The sequence below is a fragment of the Electrophorus electricus genome, chromosome 1 (genome assembly GCF_041902795.1).
Source record: "Electrophorus electricus isolate QZ-2024a chromosome 1, ASM4190279v1, whole genome shotgun sequence".
Classification (NCBI taxonomy): domain Eukaryota; kingdom Metazoa; phylum Chordata; class Actinopteri; order Gymnotiformes; family Gymnotidae; genus Electrophorus; species Electrophorus electricus.
In genome coordinates this window covers 8,944,264-8,957,266 of record NC_137497.1, presented here as the reverse complement: position 1 = coordinate 8,957,266, position 13,003 = coordinate 8,944,264, and the positions used below count along the sequence as shown (strand labels likewise).

The 13,003-nt window shown below is 40.5% G+C and overlaps 2 protein-coding genes across 2 annotated transcripts; both read left to right on the top strand.

The window, feature by feature from the left end:
- Positions 1-1,099: 1,099 nt before the first annotated feature.
- On the top strand, positions 1,100-4,558 carry LOC145651844 (cilia- and flagella-associated protein 184-like). Its single transcript, XM_081700324.1, has 3 exons — positions 1,100-1,579; positions 1,852-1,932; positions 4,547-4,558. The coding sequence occupies exons 1-3, from the start codon at positions 1,100-1,102 to the stop codon at positions 4,556-4,558; spliced, it is 573 nt and encodes a 190-aa protein (XP_081556450.1).
- A 4,493-nt stretch (positions 4,559-9,051) lies between these two features.
- LOC145651836 (cilia- and flagella-associated protein 184-like) lies at positions 9,052-12,508 on the top strand. The gene is made up of 3 exons (XM_081700255.1): positions 9,052-9,531; positions 9,804-9,884; positions 12,497-12,508. The coding sequence occupies exons 1-3, from the start codon at positions 9,052-9,054 to the stop codon at positions 12,506-12,508; spliced, it is 573 nt and encodes a 190-aa protein (XP_081556381.1).
- Positions 12,509-13,003: the final 495 nt, after the last annotated feature.

Genomic DNA, 13,003 nt, shown 5'->3' with positions numbered 1-13,003 from the left:
TGATATTGATGTAGAGATGGTACTTGTGGCATAATTATGATGTAATAAAGGGGCTGTGAAGTCACACAAGTTATCACATTAATCACGCCTGTCACCATTCCCATAGTACTCATTTGCTTCGTTGCTGCTTATTGTAATTGGCTGAGGTCTGTTCCCCAAAAACTAAAAGGCTTATCGATCTTTAGAATTCACATCAAAAGACGAGAGGCGCCAGTAGATATGGAACAGAGGAAAGGTGGCTGCACAAAGCTGCCACCAATAAGACCAAACCACAGTGCTCAGAAAGCAAACAATGTTCAGGTACGTGTATACACATTTCATTTAAATGCTGAAATGAAGGAGCATGTGTTTTTGAATCTTTAAATGATATGGGATACCTTAAAAATATTTGTACTGGTGCCTCAAGAAAGAAACTAATAGAAATACATTTTTAGTACATTTTAATAAAACGTTGTTTGGCTATGATGGAAGGTTGTGTATGGTTATGTGTGCTTGTGTGTCAGTATGTAGATTCTTGTGTGAAAAATACCTTGTATACTTTGTTTAGGCTCTTGATGTGGGTGTGCACAGCCCAGAAACTAGAGGCAGCACACATTTTGCTCAACTTGTTCTACCTCCAATCAATGGTAGCCATCCACTACCATTTCAGAGAAAAAAAGGTAAAGAACTATAAATTCTATACATTCTAGAGAAAATTACATGGCAATTCATTCCTGTTGGTTTTTAACACATGGTTTCATATGAAGAGTCGTAATATATTTTTAAACTGAGCCTTCTCATCTGAACATAGCTCAATTTCAAGAGGGCAAAATTAGCTGTTGCCATCTGTTAATTAATAGAACTGGATGATTCTTTAGTATAACTCTGCCCTGTAATTTTAGGTTCAGATGAGCAGCTGCAGAAGACTGGTCTGGATGGATGTCATGACATTGAATCTTCCAAAGAGCAGCTGGAGATGGAGAGATATAATCTTGAAGCTGAGTATAAGGAACACCAAGCGCTTCTGCAGAGCCTCCTGTCAGAAAGGGATGAACTCTGCCAGTTGAACAGCGAGCAGCAGATGATAATAGCTGACTGGTTGGAAAGGGAAAACGTGCCAATGCCTGTGTGTACAAGGCGGAGTCGCCATGGCTACCAGGACCAGCTAAAAATTCTAGAGGACCTAAAGTTGCAGTGGCAGCGCAAATCACAGCTCTACCAGCAGCAAGTTGAAGAACTCCGGCCCCGGTGCCAGGAGAAGAAGAAGCAGTGGGACTGTGAATATCAAGCCTTCATCATGATGATGCAAGAAGTAGTCGTTGCGGCTCTCGCCCGGCGGCTGGGGAAGCGAGCAGCTCTTGTTGAAGTGAAACGGCTCCTTGCAGCTGAGCAGAAGACGGAGAATAAGCTCACTGCTGCAAAAATACGGAACCTTGCGCTGCAGATGAGGGTACAAAGCCGGGAAGAATCTATTAGAGAACTGGAGGAGAGGACAAAGTGTGAAAAACTGAAGTTTGAAAATGAGAATTATAAGACTATGATCTTGGAGTATGAAGAGGAGATTATTCGAATAAAGAAAGGAATTACCAGCACTAGAGAGGTATGACGTCCTATAAAACTCAGTAGATTAAGACTAATGTGGGTGCAATTTCTGTTGATTTTTTAGATAGCCATGGAACTGTCAAGTAGACTTGAAAACATAACAAGACCCATCCCATAAATCCCACCACAAAACTTGGAAATTTCGAGCCCCCATTTAAAACTGAAAATGCAATAAATTTATTGCCACGGAGTAGGATGGGAAGATGTATTGTACAGTAGAGTCTTGAATGCATAGAAAATAATCTCAGTATTGTGTACCTCCACCCTCAGTTCCAGTCACATCTCAAGGAAACGATCAACTTTGTGGAGCTGGAGATCCAGGCCAAACTAGCCAATCTGGCCAAGATAAAGGCAATGATCGGCAACAAACGGAAAGCTCTGGCAGGGGTAATGATAGCTAAAGACAAGCTGCGTGCAGACAATCTGCGCCTGTACCAGCGCTGCAGCCTGCTGAGAAACAAGAAGCTGCTCCAGGATTTTGAGAAGGTGAAGGATGCATGCGAGGACCTGCAGAGCCAACTAGACATTCTCAAGAGGCAGCATGAAAAGCTCTCTGTCAAGTGTAGCACAGTAAAGAGCAAGCTGAAGCAGAGCAGGCCACTGCAGCATTGTGTATAACACGGTTGAACACACACGTGTACACGTATATGCACATACATGCTGTACGCTCTTTGTGCAGAGCTAAAATAAAAACAGTACACTGTTATATTTGAAATTAGTGCTGTGCCTTTTATATTTGAAAGTTGACAAAATATCTGATATATGTGTGTTTGTGTGTGTGTCTGTCTGTGTGTGTATATATTACTTTCCAGGGAATAAAACTGTCTGTACATGTTTAAAAAATGTCAGAATAAGAAGTCAGTATAACTTTGGGAAGGAAGACTATGTTCCAAACACAAGTCACTCGTTGTCTTCCAGTGAATCAAATAAACACATCAGTATAATGGATTGTAATTGACATGGTTTGCCAGAATTGTACGTTTAGTATTCATCTTTGAAGAATTAAATAACTTTTGCTCTCTTAGCCTTCATCTTTACTCAAGGCTTTATGACTTATCTTGGGATATGCATCAAACCTTACCAATGTACTGCTAGTCAGATTCTCTCCACCTAGTTCCACAGTTAAATTGTGCCAGATTCTGACATCGTTGTGCGATTCAACACAGCTGGCATGAACACTATTATAGCTGTAATTAAGGGAGCCATTCTAAAGGCCACAAATTACTGAAGAAAATATATCTTACATTTAAGGAGGGAGACTCAGAGCAGAGTCCTACTGAGAAAGCAGCTCCGTGACTTCTTCATCCAAAAGTTCAGTAGACAGGCGAATCCCAAAGTTACAAACATCTATGTTATGCTAATTTTTGCTGATACGACTTCAAAACCATCCCCACTCTAACCAATTTCTTTGGGTTTGCCAGTAACACTAGTTGACCATAGCATAAAGATAATGTTTTGTTCTGTCCTATTTGTTGATATTTCAAACTGAGTAGTAAGAAAAGGCAATACACAGTGACCAATAAGCAATAAAAAGTTAATGAAAAGCTACAGACACACTGTTAAATGGGCTGACCAAGATATTTATCACCAGAGACCTAGAGCCCTAAACACTTGCCCAAGTCATTGTTTTGACTTATCTGGTTCCTAATCAGATGATTCATACTATAGCTAAGCAATTTGACCCAGGAGTACATTTCACTGTGCATTATTTTTAAAACCATGACAAAAACAATACAGTTTTCCATCTATGTCACCAGCCCAGCACACAGCCAGTCTCATCGATGGAGCTTTCATAACTCAGAAAGGACCAGCTCAATAACCCCTTGGTGCTAGATGCTATACACAGATGGTGCACTGTCTGAACTGGACCTAGGCTAGGAAATGAAAAGTAATTAGTTAGTAATAGTAAAAGCATGGACTGAGAGATTTATTGAGACCATTCTCTCTCTCGTTCCATCTCTCTCTATCTCTCTCTATCTCTCTCTGAGGTATTTTCATTATTTATTGCCTAGCTAGCAAATCTGCAGAGACATCTGAAGGCCTCTGAGTTCAGCTTGATAAAGAAAATGTTTTTAGCCCAACAAAAACCCAATCTGTTTACTGAAAGGTTGAAGCTCATTTTCTTAAAGAGCAGGGTGCAGCGTTGATCTCTAGCTTGCAGACCACATCTATACCAGCTCCATTCCTGAGTCACCTGCTACATGCTAGCTAGCTTGGCTATCTGTGCGGATTTCCAACTTTCATTATTAGGTTTTACACGTGTGATGTATACAGCGTGTACTGTTTCTGATACACGTTGGCTTGATTTCCGTGTGGTTGAATGAGCAGATAAATTGATTAAAATCTAAAGGGGAAAAAACCTTAAACCGTGCAAGGTTTAGCAGGTTTAGCAAGTTGATATTGATGTAGAGATGGTACTTGTGGCATAATTATGATGTAATAAAGGGGCTGTGAAGTCACACAAGTTATCACATTAATCACGCCTGTCACCATTCCCATAGTACTCATTTGCTTCGTTGCTGCTTATTGTAATTGGCTGAGGTCTGTTCCCCAAAAACTAAAAGGCTTATCGATCTTTAGAATTCACATCAAAAGACGAGAGGCGCCAGTAGATATGGAACAGAGGAAAGGTGGCTGCACAAAGCTGCCACCAATAAGACCAAACCACAGTGCTCAGAAAGCAAACAATGTTCAGGTACGTGTATACACATTTCATTTAAATGCTGAAATGAAGGAGCATGTGTTTTTGAATCTTTAAATGATATGGGATACCTTAAAAATATTTGTACTGGTGCCTCAAGAAAGAAACTAATAGAAATACATTTTTAGTACATTTTAATAAAACGTTGTTTGGCTATGATGGAAGGTTGTGTATGGTTATGTGTGCTTGTGTGTCAGTATGTAGATTCTTGTGTGAAAAATACCTTGTATACTTTGTTTAGGCTCTTGATGTGGGTGTGCACAGCCCAGAAACTAGAGGCAGCACACATTTTGCTCAACTTGTTCTACCTCCAATCAATGGTAGCCATCCACTACCATTTCAGAGAAAAAAAGGTAAAGAACTATAAAGCCTATACATTCTAGAGAAAATTACATGGCAATTCATTCCTGTTGGTTTTTAACACATGGTTTCATATGAAGAGTCGTAATATATTTTTAAACTGAGCCTTCTCATCTGAACATAGCTCAATTTCAAGAGGGCAAAATTAGCTGTTGCCATCTGTTAATTAATATAACTGGATGATTCTTTAGTATAACTCTGCCCTGTAATTTTAGGTTCAGATGAGCAGCTGCAGAAGACTGGTCTGGATGGATGTCATGACATTGAATCTTCCAAAGAGCAGCTGGAGATGGAGAGATGTAACCTTGAAGCTGAGTATAAGGAACACCAAGCGCTTCTGCAGAGCCTCCTGTCAGAAAGGGATGAACTCTGCCAGTTGAACAGCGAGCAGCAGATGATAATAGCTGACTGGTTGGAAAGGGAAAACGTGCCAATGCCTGTGTGTACAAGGCGGAGTCGCCATGGCTACCAGGACCAGCTAAAAATTCTAGAGGACCTAAAGTTGCAGTGGCAGCGCAAATCACAGCTCTACCAGCAGCAAGTTGAAGAACTCCGGCCCCGGTGCCAGGAGAAGAAGAAGCAGTGGGACTGTGAATATCAAGCCTTCATCATGATGATGCAAGAAGTAGTCGTTGCGGCTCTCGCCCGGCGGCTGGGGAAGCGAGCAGCTCTTGTTGAAGTGAAACGGCTCCTTGCAGCTGAGCAGAAGACGGAGAATAAGCTCACTGCTGCAAAAATACGGAACCTTGCGCTGCAGATGAGGGTACAAAGCCGGGAAGAAGCTATTAGAGAACTGGAGGAGAGGACAAAGTGTGAAAAACTGAAGTTTGAAAATGAGAATTATAAGACTATGATCTTGGAGTATGAAGAGGAGATTATTCGAATAAAGAAAGGAATTACCAGCACTAGAGAGGTATGACGTCCTATAAAACTCAGTAGATTAAGACTAATGTGGGTGCAATTTCTGTTGATTTTTTAGATAGCCATGGAACTGTCAAGTAGACTTGAAAACATAACAAGACCCATCCCATAAATCCCACCACAAAACTTGGAAATTTCGAGCCCCCATTTAAAACTGAAAATGCAATAAATTTATTGCCACGGAGTAGGATGGGAAGATGTATTGTACAGTAGAGTCTTGAATGCATAGAAAATAATCTCAGTATTGTGTACCTCCACCCTCAGTTCCAGTCACATCTCAAGGAAACGATCAACTTTGTGGAGCTGGAGATCCAGGCCAAACTAGCCAATCTGGCCAAGATAAAGGCAATGATCGGCAACAAACGGAAAGCTCTGGCAGGGGTAATGATAGCTAAAGACAAGCTGCGTGCAGACAATCTGCGCCTGTACCAGCGCTGCAGCCTGCTGAGAAACAAGAAGCTGCTCCAGGATTTTGAGAAGGTGAAGGATGCATGCGAGGACCTGCAGAGCCAACTAGACATTCTCAAGAGGCAGCATGAAAAGCTCTCTGTCAAGTGTAGCACAGTAAAGAGCAAGCTGAAGCAGAGCAGGCCACTGCAGCATTGTGTATAACACGGTTGAACACACACGTGTACACGTATATGCACATACATGCTGTACGCTCTTTGTGCAGAGCTAAAATAAAAACAGTACACTGTTATATTTGAAATTAGTGCTGTGCCTTTTATATTTGAAAGTTGACAAAATATCTGATATATGTGTGTTTGTGTGTGTGTCTGTCTGTGTGTGTATATGTTACTTTCCAGGGAATAAAACTGTCTGTACATGTTTAAAAAATGTCAGAATAAGAAGTCAGTATAACTTTGGGAAGGAAGACTATGTTCCAAACACAAGTCACTCGTTGTCTTCCAGTGAATCAAATAAACACATCAGTATAATGGATTGTAATTGACATGGTTTGCCAGAATTGTACGTTTAGTATTCATCTTTGAAGAATTAAATAACTTTTGCTCTCTTAGCCTTCATCTTTACTCAAGGCTTTATGACTTATCTTGGGATATGCATCAAACCTTACCAATGTACTGCTAGTCAGATTCTCTCCACCTAGTTCCACAGTTAAATTGTGCCAGATTCTGACATCGTTGTGCGATTCAACACAGCTGGCATGAACACTATTATAGCTGTAATTAAGGGAGCCATTCTAAAGGCCACAAATTACTGAAGAAAATATATCTTACATTTAAGGAGGGAGACTCAGAGCAGAGTCCTACTGAGAAAGCAGCTCCGTGACTTCTTCATCCAAAAGTTCAGTAGACAGGCGAATCCCAAAGTTACAAACATCTATGTTATGCTAATTTTTGCTGATACGACTTCAAAACCATCCCCACTCTAACCAATTTCTTTGGGTTTGCCAGTAACACTAGTTGACCATAGCATAAAGATAATGTTTTGTTCTGTCCTATTTGTTGATATTTCAAACTGAGTAGTAAGAAAAGGCAATACACAGTGACCAATAAGCAATAAAAAGTTAATGAAAAGCTACAGACACACTGTTAAATGGGCTGACCAAGATATTTATCACCAGAGACCTAGAGCCCTAAACACTTGCCCAAGTCATTGTTTTGACTTATCTGGTTCCTAATCAGATGATTCATACTATAGCTAAGCAATTTGACCCAGGAGTACATTTCACTGTGCATTATTTTTAAAACCATGACAAAAACAATACAGTTTTCCATCTATGTCACCAGCCCAGCACACAGCCAGTCTCATCGATGGAGCTTTCATAACTCAGAAAGGACCAGCTCAATAACCGCTTGGTGCTAGATGCTATACACAGATGGTGCACTGTCTGAACTGGACCTAGGCTAGGAAATGAAAAGTAATTAGTTAGTAATAGTAAAAGCATGGACTGAGAGATTTATTGAGACCATTCTCTCTCTCGTTCCATCTCTCTCTATCTCTCTCTCTCTCTCTCTGAGGTATTTTCATTATTTATTGCCTAGCTAGCAAATCTGCAGAGACATCTGAAGGCCTCTGAGTTCAGCTTGATAAAGAAAATGTTTTTAGCCCAACAAAAACCCAATCTGTTTACTGAAAGGTTGAAGCTCATTTTCTTAAAGAGCAGGGTGCAGCGTTGATCTCTAGCTTGCAGACCACATCTATACCAGCTCCATTCCTGAGTCACCTGCTACATGCTAGCTAGCTTGGCTATCTGTGCGGATTTCCAACTTTCATTATTAGGTTTTACACGTGTGATGTATACAGCGTGTACTGTTTCTGATACACGTTGGCTTGATTTCCGTGTGGTTGAATGAGCAGATAAATTGATTAAAATCTAAAGGGGAAAAAACCTTAAACCGTGCAAGGTTTAGCAGGTTTAGCAAGTTGATATTGATGTAGAGATGGTACTTGTGGCATAATTATGATGTAATAAAGGGGCTGTGAAGTCACACAAGTTATCACATTAATCACGCCTGTCACCATTCCCATAGTACTCATTTGCTTCGTTGCTGCTTATTGTAATTGGCTGAGGTCTGTTCCCCAAAAACTAAAAGGCTTATCGATCTTTAGAATTCACATCAAAAGACGAGAGGCGCCAGTAGATATGGAACAGAGGAAAGGTGGCTGCACAAAGCTGCCACCAATAAGACCAAACCACAGTGCTCAGAAAGCAAACAATGTTCAGGTACGTGTATACACATTTCATTTAAATGCTGAAATGAAGGAGCATGTGTTTTTGAATCTTTAAATGATATGGGATACCTTAAAAATATTTGTACTGGTGCCTCAAGAAAGAAACTAATAGAAATACATTTTTAGTACATTTTAATAAAACGTTGTTTGGCTATGATGGAAGGTTGTGTATGGTTATGTGTGCTTGTGTGTCAGTATGTAGATTCTTGTGTGAAAAATACCTTGTATACTTTGTTTAGGCTCTTGATGTGGGTGTGCACAGCCCAGAAACTAGAGGCAGCACACATTTTGCTCAACTTGTTCTACCTCCAATCAATGGTAGCCATCCACTACCATTTCAGAGAAAAAAAGGTAAAGAACTATAAATTCTATACATTCTAGAGAAAATTACATGGCAATTCATTCCTGTTGGTTTTTAACACATGGTTTCATATGAAGAGTCGTAATATATTTTTAAACTGAGCCTTCTCATCTGAACATAGCTCAATTTCAAGAGGGCAAAATTAGCTGTTGCCATCTGTTAATTAATAGAACTGGATGATTCTTTAGTATAACTCTGCCCTGTAATTTTAGGTTCAGATGAGCAGCTGCAGAAGACTGGTCTGGATGGATGTCATGACATTGAATCTTCCAAAGAGCAGCTGGAGATGGAGAGATATAATCTTGAAGCTGAGTATAAGGAACACCAAGCGCTTCTGCAGAGCCTCCTGTCAGAAAGGGATGAACTCTGCCAGTTGAACAGCGAGCAGCAGATGATAATAGCTGACTGGTTGGAAAGGGAAAACGTGCCAATGCCTGTGTGTACAAGGCGGAGTCGCCATGGCTACCAGGACCAGCTAAAAATTCTAGAGGACCTAAAGTTGCAGTGGCAGCGCAAATCACAGCTCTACCAGCAGCAAGTTGAAGAACTCCGGCCCCGGTGCCAGGAGAAGAAGAAGCAGTGGGACTGTGAATATCAAGCCTTCATCATGATGATGCAAGAAGTAGTCGTTGCGGCTCTCGCCCGGCGGCTGGGGAAGCGAGCAGCTCTTGTTGAAGTGAAACGGCTCCTTGCAGCTGAGCAGAAGACGGAGAATAAGCTCACTGCTGCAAAAATACGGAACCTTGCGCTGCAGATGAGGGTACAAAGCCGGGAAGAATCTATTAGAGAACTGGAGGAGAGGACAAAGTGTGAAAAACTGAAGTTTGAAAATGAGAATTATAAGACTATGATCTTGGAGTATGAAGAGGAGATTATTCGAATAAAGAAAGGAATTACCAGCACTAGAGAGGTATGACGTCCTATAAAACTCAGTAGATTAAGACTAATGTGGGTGCAATTTCTGTTGATTTTTTAGATAGCCATGGAACTGTCAAGTAGACTTGAAAACATAACAAGACCCATCCCATAAATCCCACCACAAAACTTGGAAATTTCGAGCCCCCATTTAAAACTGAAAATGCAATAAATTTATTGCCACGGAGTAGGATGGGAAGATGTATTGTACAGTAGAGTCTTGAATGCATAGAAAATAATCTCAGTATTGTGTACCTCCACTCTCAGTTCCAGTCACATCTCAAGGAAACGATCAACTTTGTGGAGCTGGAGATCCAGGCCAAACTAGCCAATCTGGCCAAGATAAAGGCAATGATCGGCACCAAACGGAAAGCTCTGGCAGGGGTAATGATAGCTAAAGACAAGCTGCGTGCAGACAATCTGCGCCTGTACCAGCGCTGCAGCCTGCTGAGAAACAAGAAGCTGCTCCAGGATTTTGAGAAGGTGAAGGATGCATGCGAGGACCTGCAGAGCCAACTAGACATTCTCAAGAGGCAGCATGAAAAGCTCTCTGTCAAGTGTAGCACAGTAAAGAGCAAGCTGAAGCAGAGCAGGCCACTGCAGCATTGTGTATAACACGGTTGAACACACGTGTACACGTATATGCACATACATGCTGTACGCTCTTTGTGCAGAGCTAAAATAAAAACAGTACACTGTTATATTTGAAATTAGTGCTGTGCCTTTTATATTTGAAAGTTGACAAAATATCTGATATATGTGTGTTTGTGTGTGTGTCTGTCTGTGTGTGTATATGTTACTTTCCAGGGAATAAAACTGTCTGTACATGTTTAAAAAATGTCAGAATAAGAAGTCAGTATAACTTTGGGAAGGAAGACTATGTTCCAAACACAAGTCACTCGTTGTCTTCCAGTGAATCAAATAAACACATCAGTATAATGGATTGTAATTGACATGGTTTGCCAGAATTGTACGTTTAGTATTCATCTTTGAAGAATTAAATAACTTTTGCTCTCTTAGCCTTCATCTTTACTCAAGGCTTTATGACTTATCTTGGGATATGCATCAAACCTTACCAATGTACTGCTAGTCAGATTCTCTCCACCTAGTTCCACAGTTAAATTGTGCCAGATTCTGACATCGTTGTGCGATTCAACACAGCTGGCATGAACACTATTATAGCTGTAATTAAGGGAGCCATTCTAAAGGCCACAAATTACTGAAGAAAATATATCTTACATTTAAGGAGGGAGACTCAGAGCAGAGTCCTACTGAGAAAGCAGCTCCGTGACTTCTTCATCCAAAAGTTCAGTAGACAGGCGAATCCCAAAGTTACAAACATCTATGTTATGCTAATTTTTGCTGATACGACTTCAAAACCATCCCCACTCTAACCAATTTCTTTGGGTTTGCCAGTAACACTAGTTGACCATAGCATAAAGATAATGTTTTGTTCTGTCCTATTTGTTGATATTTCAAACTGAGTAGTAAGAAAAGGCAATACACAGTGACCAATAAGCAATAAAAAGTTAATGAAAAGCTACAGACACACTGTTAAATGGGCTGACCAAGATATTTATCACCAGAGACCTAGAGCCCTAAACACTTGCCCAAGTCATTGTTTTGACTTATCTGGTTCCTAATCAGATGATTCATACTATAGCTAAGCAATTTGACCCAGGAGTACATTTCACTGTGCATTATTTTTAAAACCATGACAAAAACAATACAGTTTTCCATCTATGTCACCAGCCCAGCACACAGCCAGTCTCATCGATGGAGCTTTCATAACTCAGAAAGGACCAGCTCAATAACCGCTTGGTGCTAGATGCTATACACAGATGGTGCACTGTCTGAACTGGACCTAGGCTAGGAAATGAAAAGTAATTAGTTAGTAATAGTAAAAGCATGGACTGAGAGATTTATTGAGACCATTCTCTCTCTCGTTCCATCTCTCTCTATCTCTCTCTCTCTCTCTCTGAGGTATTTTCATTATTTATTGCCTAGCTAGCAAATCTGCAGAGACATCTGAAGGCCTCTGAGTTCAGCTTGATAAAGAAAATGTTTTTAGCCCAACAAAAACCCAATCTGTTTACTGAAAGGTTGAAGCTCATTTTCTTAAAGAGCAGGGTGCAGCGTTGATCTCTAGCTTGCAGACCACATCTATACCAGCTCCATTCCTGAGTCACCTGCTACATGCTAGCTAGCTTGGCTATCTGTGCGGATTTCCAACTTTCATTATTAGGTTTTACACGTGTGATGTATACAGCGTGTACTGTTTCTGATACACGTTGGCTTGATTTCCGTGTGGTTGAATGAGCAGATAAATTGATTAAAATCTAAAGGGGAAAAAACCTTAAACCGTGCAAGGTTTAGCAGGTTTAGCAAGTTGATATTGATGTAGAGATGGTACTTGTGGCATAATTATGATGTAATAAAGGGGCTGTGAAGTCACACAAGTTATCACATTAATCACGCCTGTCACCATTCCCATAGTACTCATTTGCTTCGTTGCTGCTTATTGTAATTGGCTGAGGTCTGTTCCCCAAAAACTAAAAGGCTTATCGATCTTTAGAATTCACATCAAAAGACGAGAGGCGCCAGTAGATATGGAACAGAGGAAAGGTGGCTGCACAAAGCTGCCACCAATAAGACCAAACCACAGTGCTCAGAAAGCAAACAATGTTCAGGTACGTGTATACACATTTCATTTAAATGCTGAAATGAAGGAGCATGTGTTTTTGAATCTTTAAATGATATGGGATACCTTAAAAATATTTGTACTGGTGCCTCAAGAAAGAAACTAATAGAAATACATTTTTAGTACATTTTAATAAAACGTTGTTTGGCTATGATGGAAGGTTGTGTATGGTTATGTGTGCTTGTGTGTCAGTATGTAGATTCTTGTGTGAAAAATACCTTGTATACTTTGTTTAGGCTCTTGATGTGGGTGTGCACAGCCCAGAAACTAGAGGCAGCACACATTTTGCTCAACTTGTTCTACCTCCAATCAATGGTAGCCATCCACTACCATTTCAGAGAAAAAAAGGTAAAGAACTATAAATTCTATACATTCTAGAGAAAATTACATGGCAATTCATTCCTGTTGGTTTTTAACACATGGTTTCATATGAAGAGTCGTAATATATTTTTAAACTGAGCCTTCTCATCTGAACATAGCTCAATTTCAAGAGGGCAAAATTAGCTGTTGCCATCTGTTAATTAATAGAACTGGATGATTCTTTAGTATAACTCTGCCCTGTAATTTTAGGTTCAGATGAGCAGCTGCAGAAGACTGGTCTGGATGGATGTCATGACATTGAATCTTCCAAAGAGCAGCTGGAGATGGAGAGATATAATCTTGAAGCTGAGTATAAGGAACACCAAGCGCTTCTGCAGAGCCTCCTGTCAGAAAGGGATGAACTCTGCCAGTTGAACAGCGAGCAGCAGATGATAATAGCTGACTG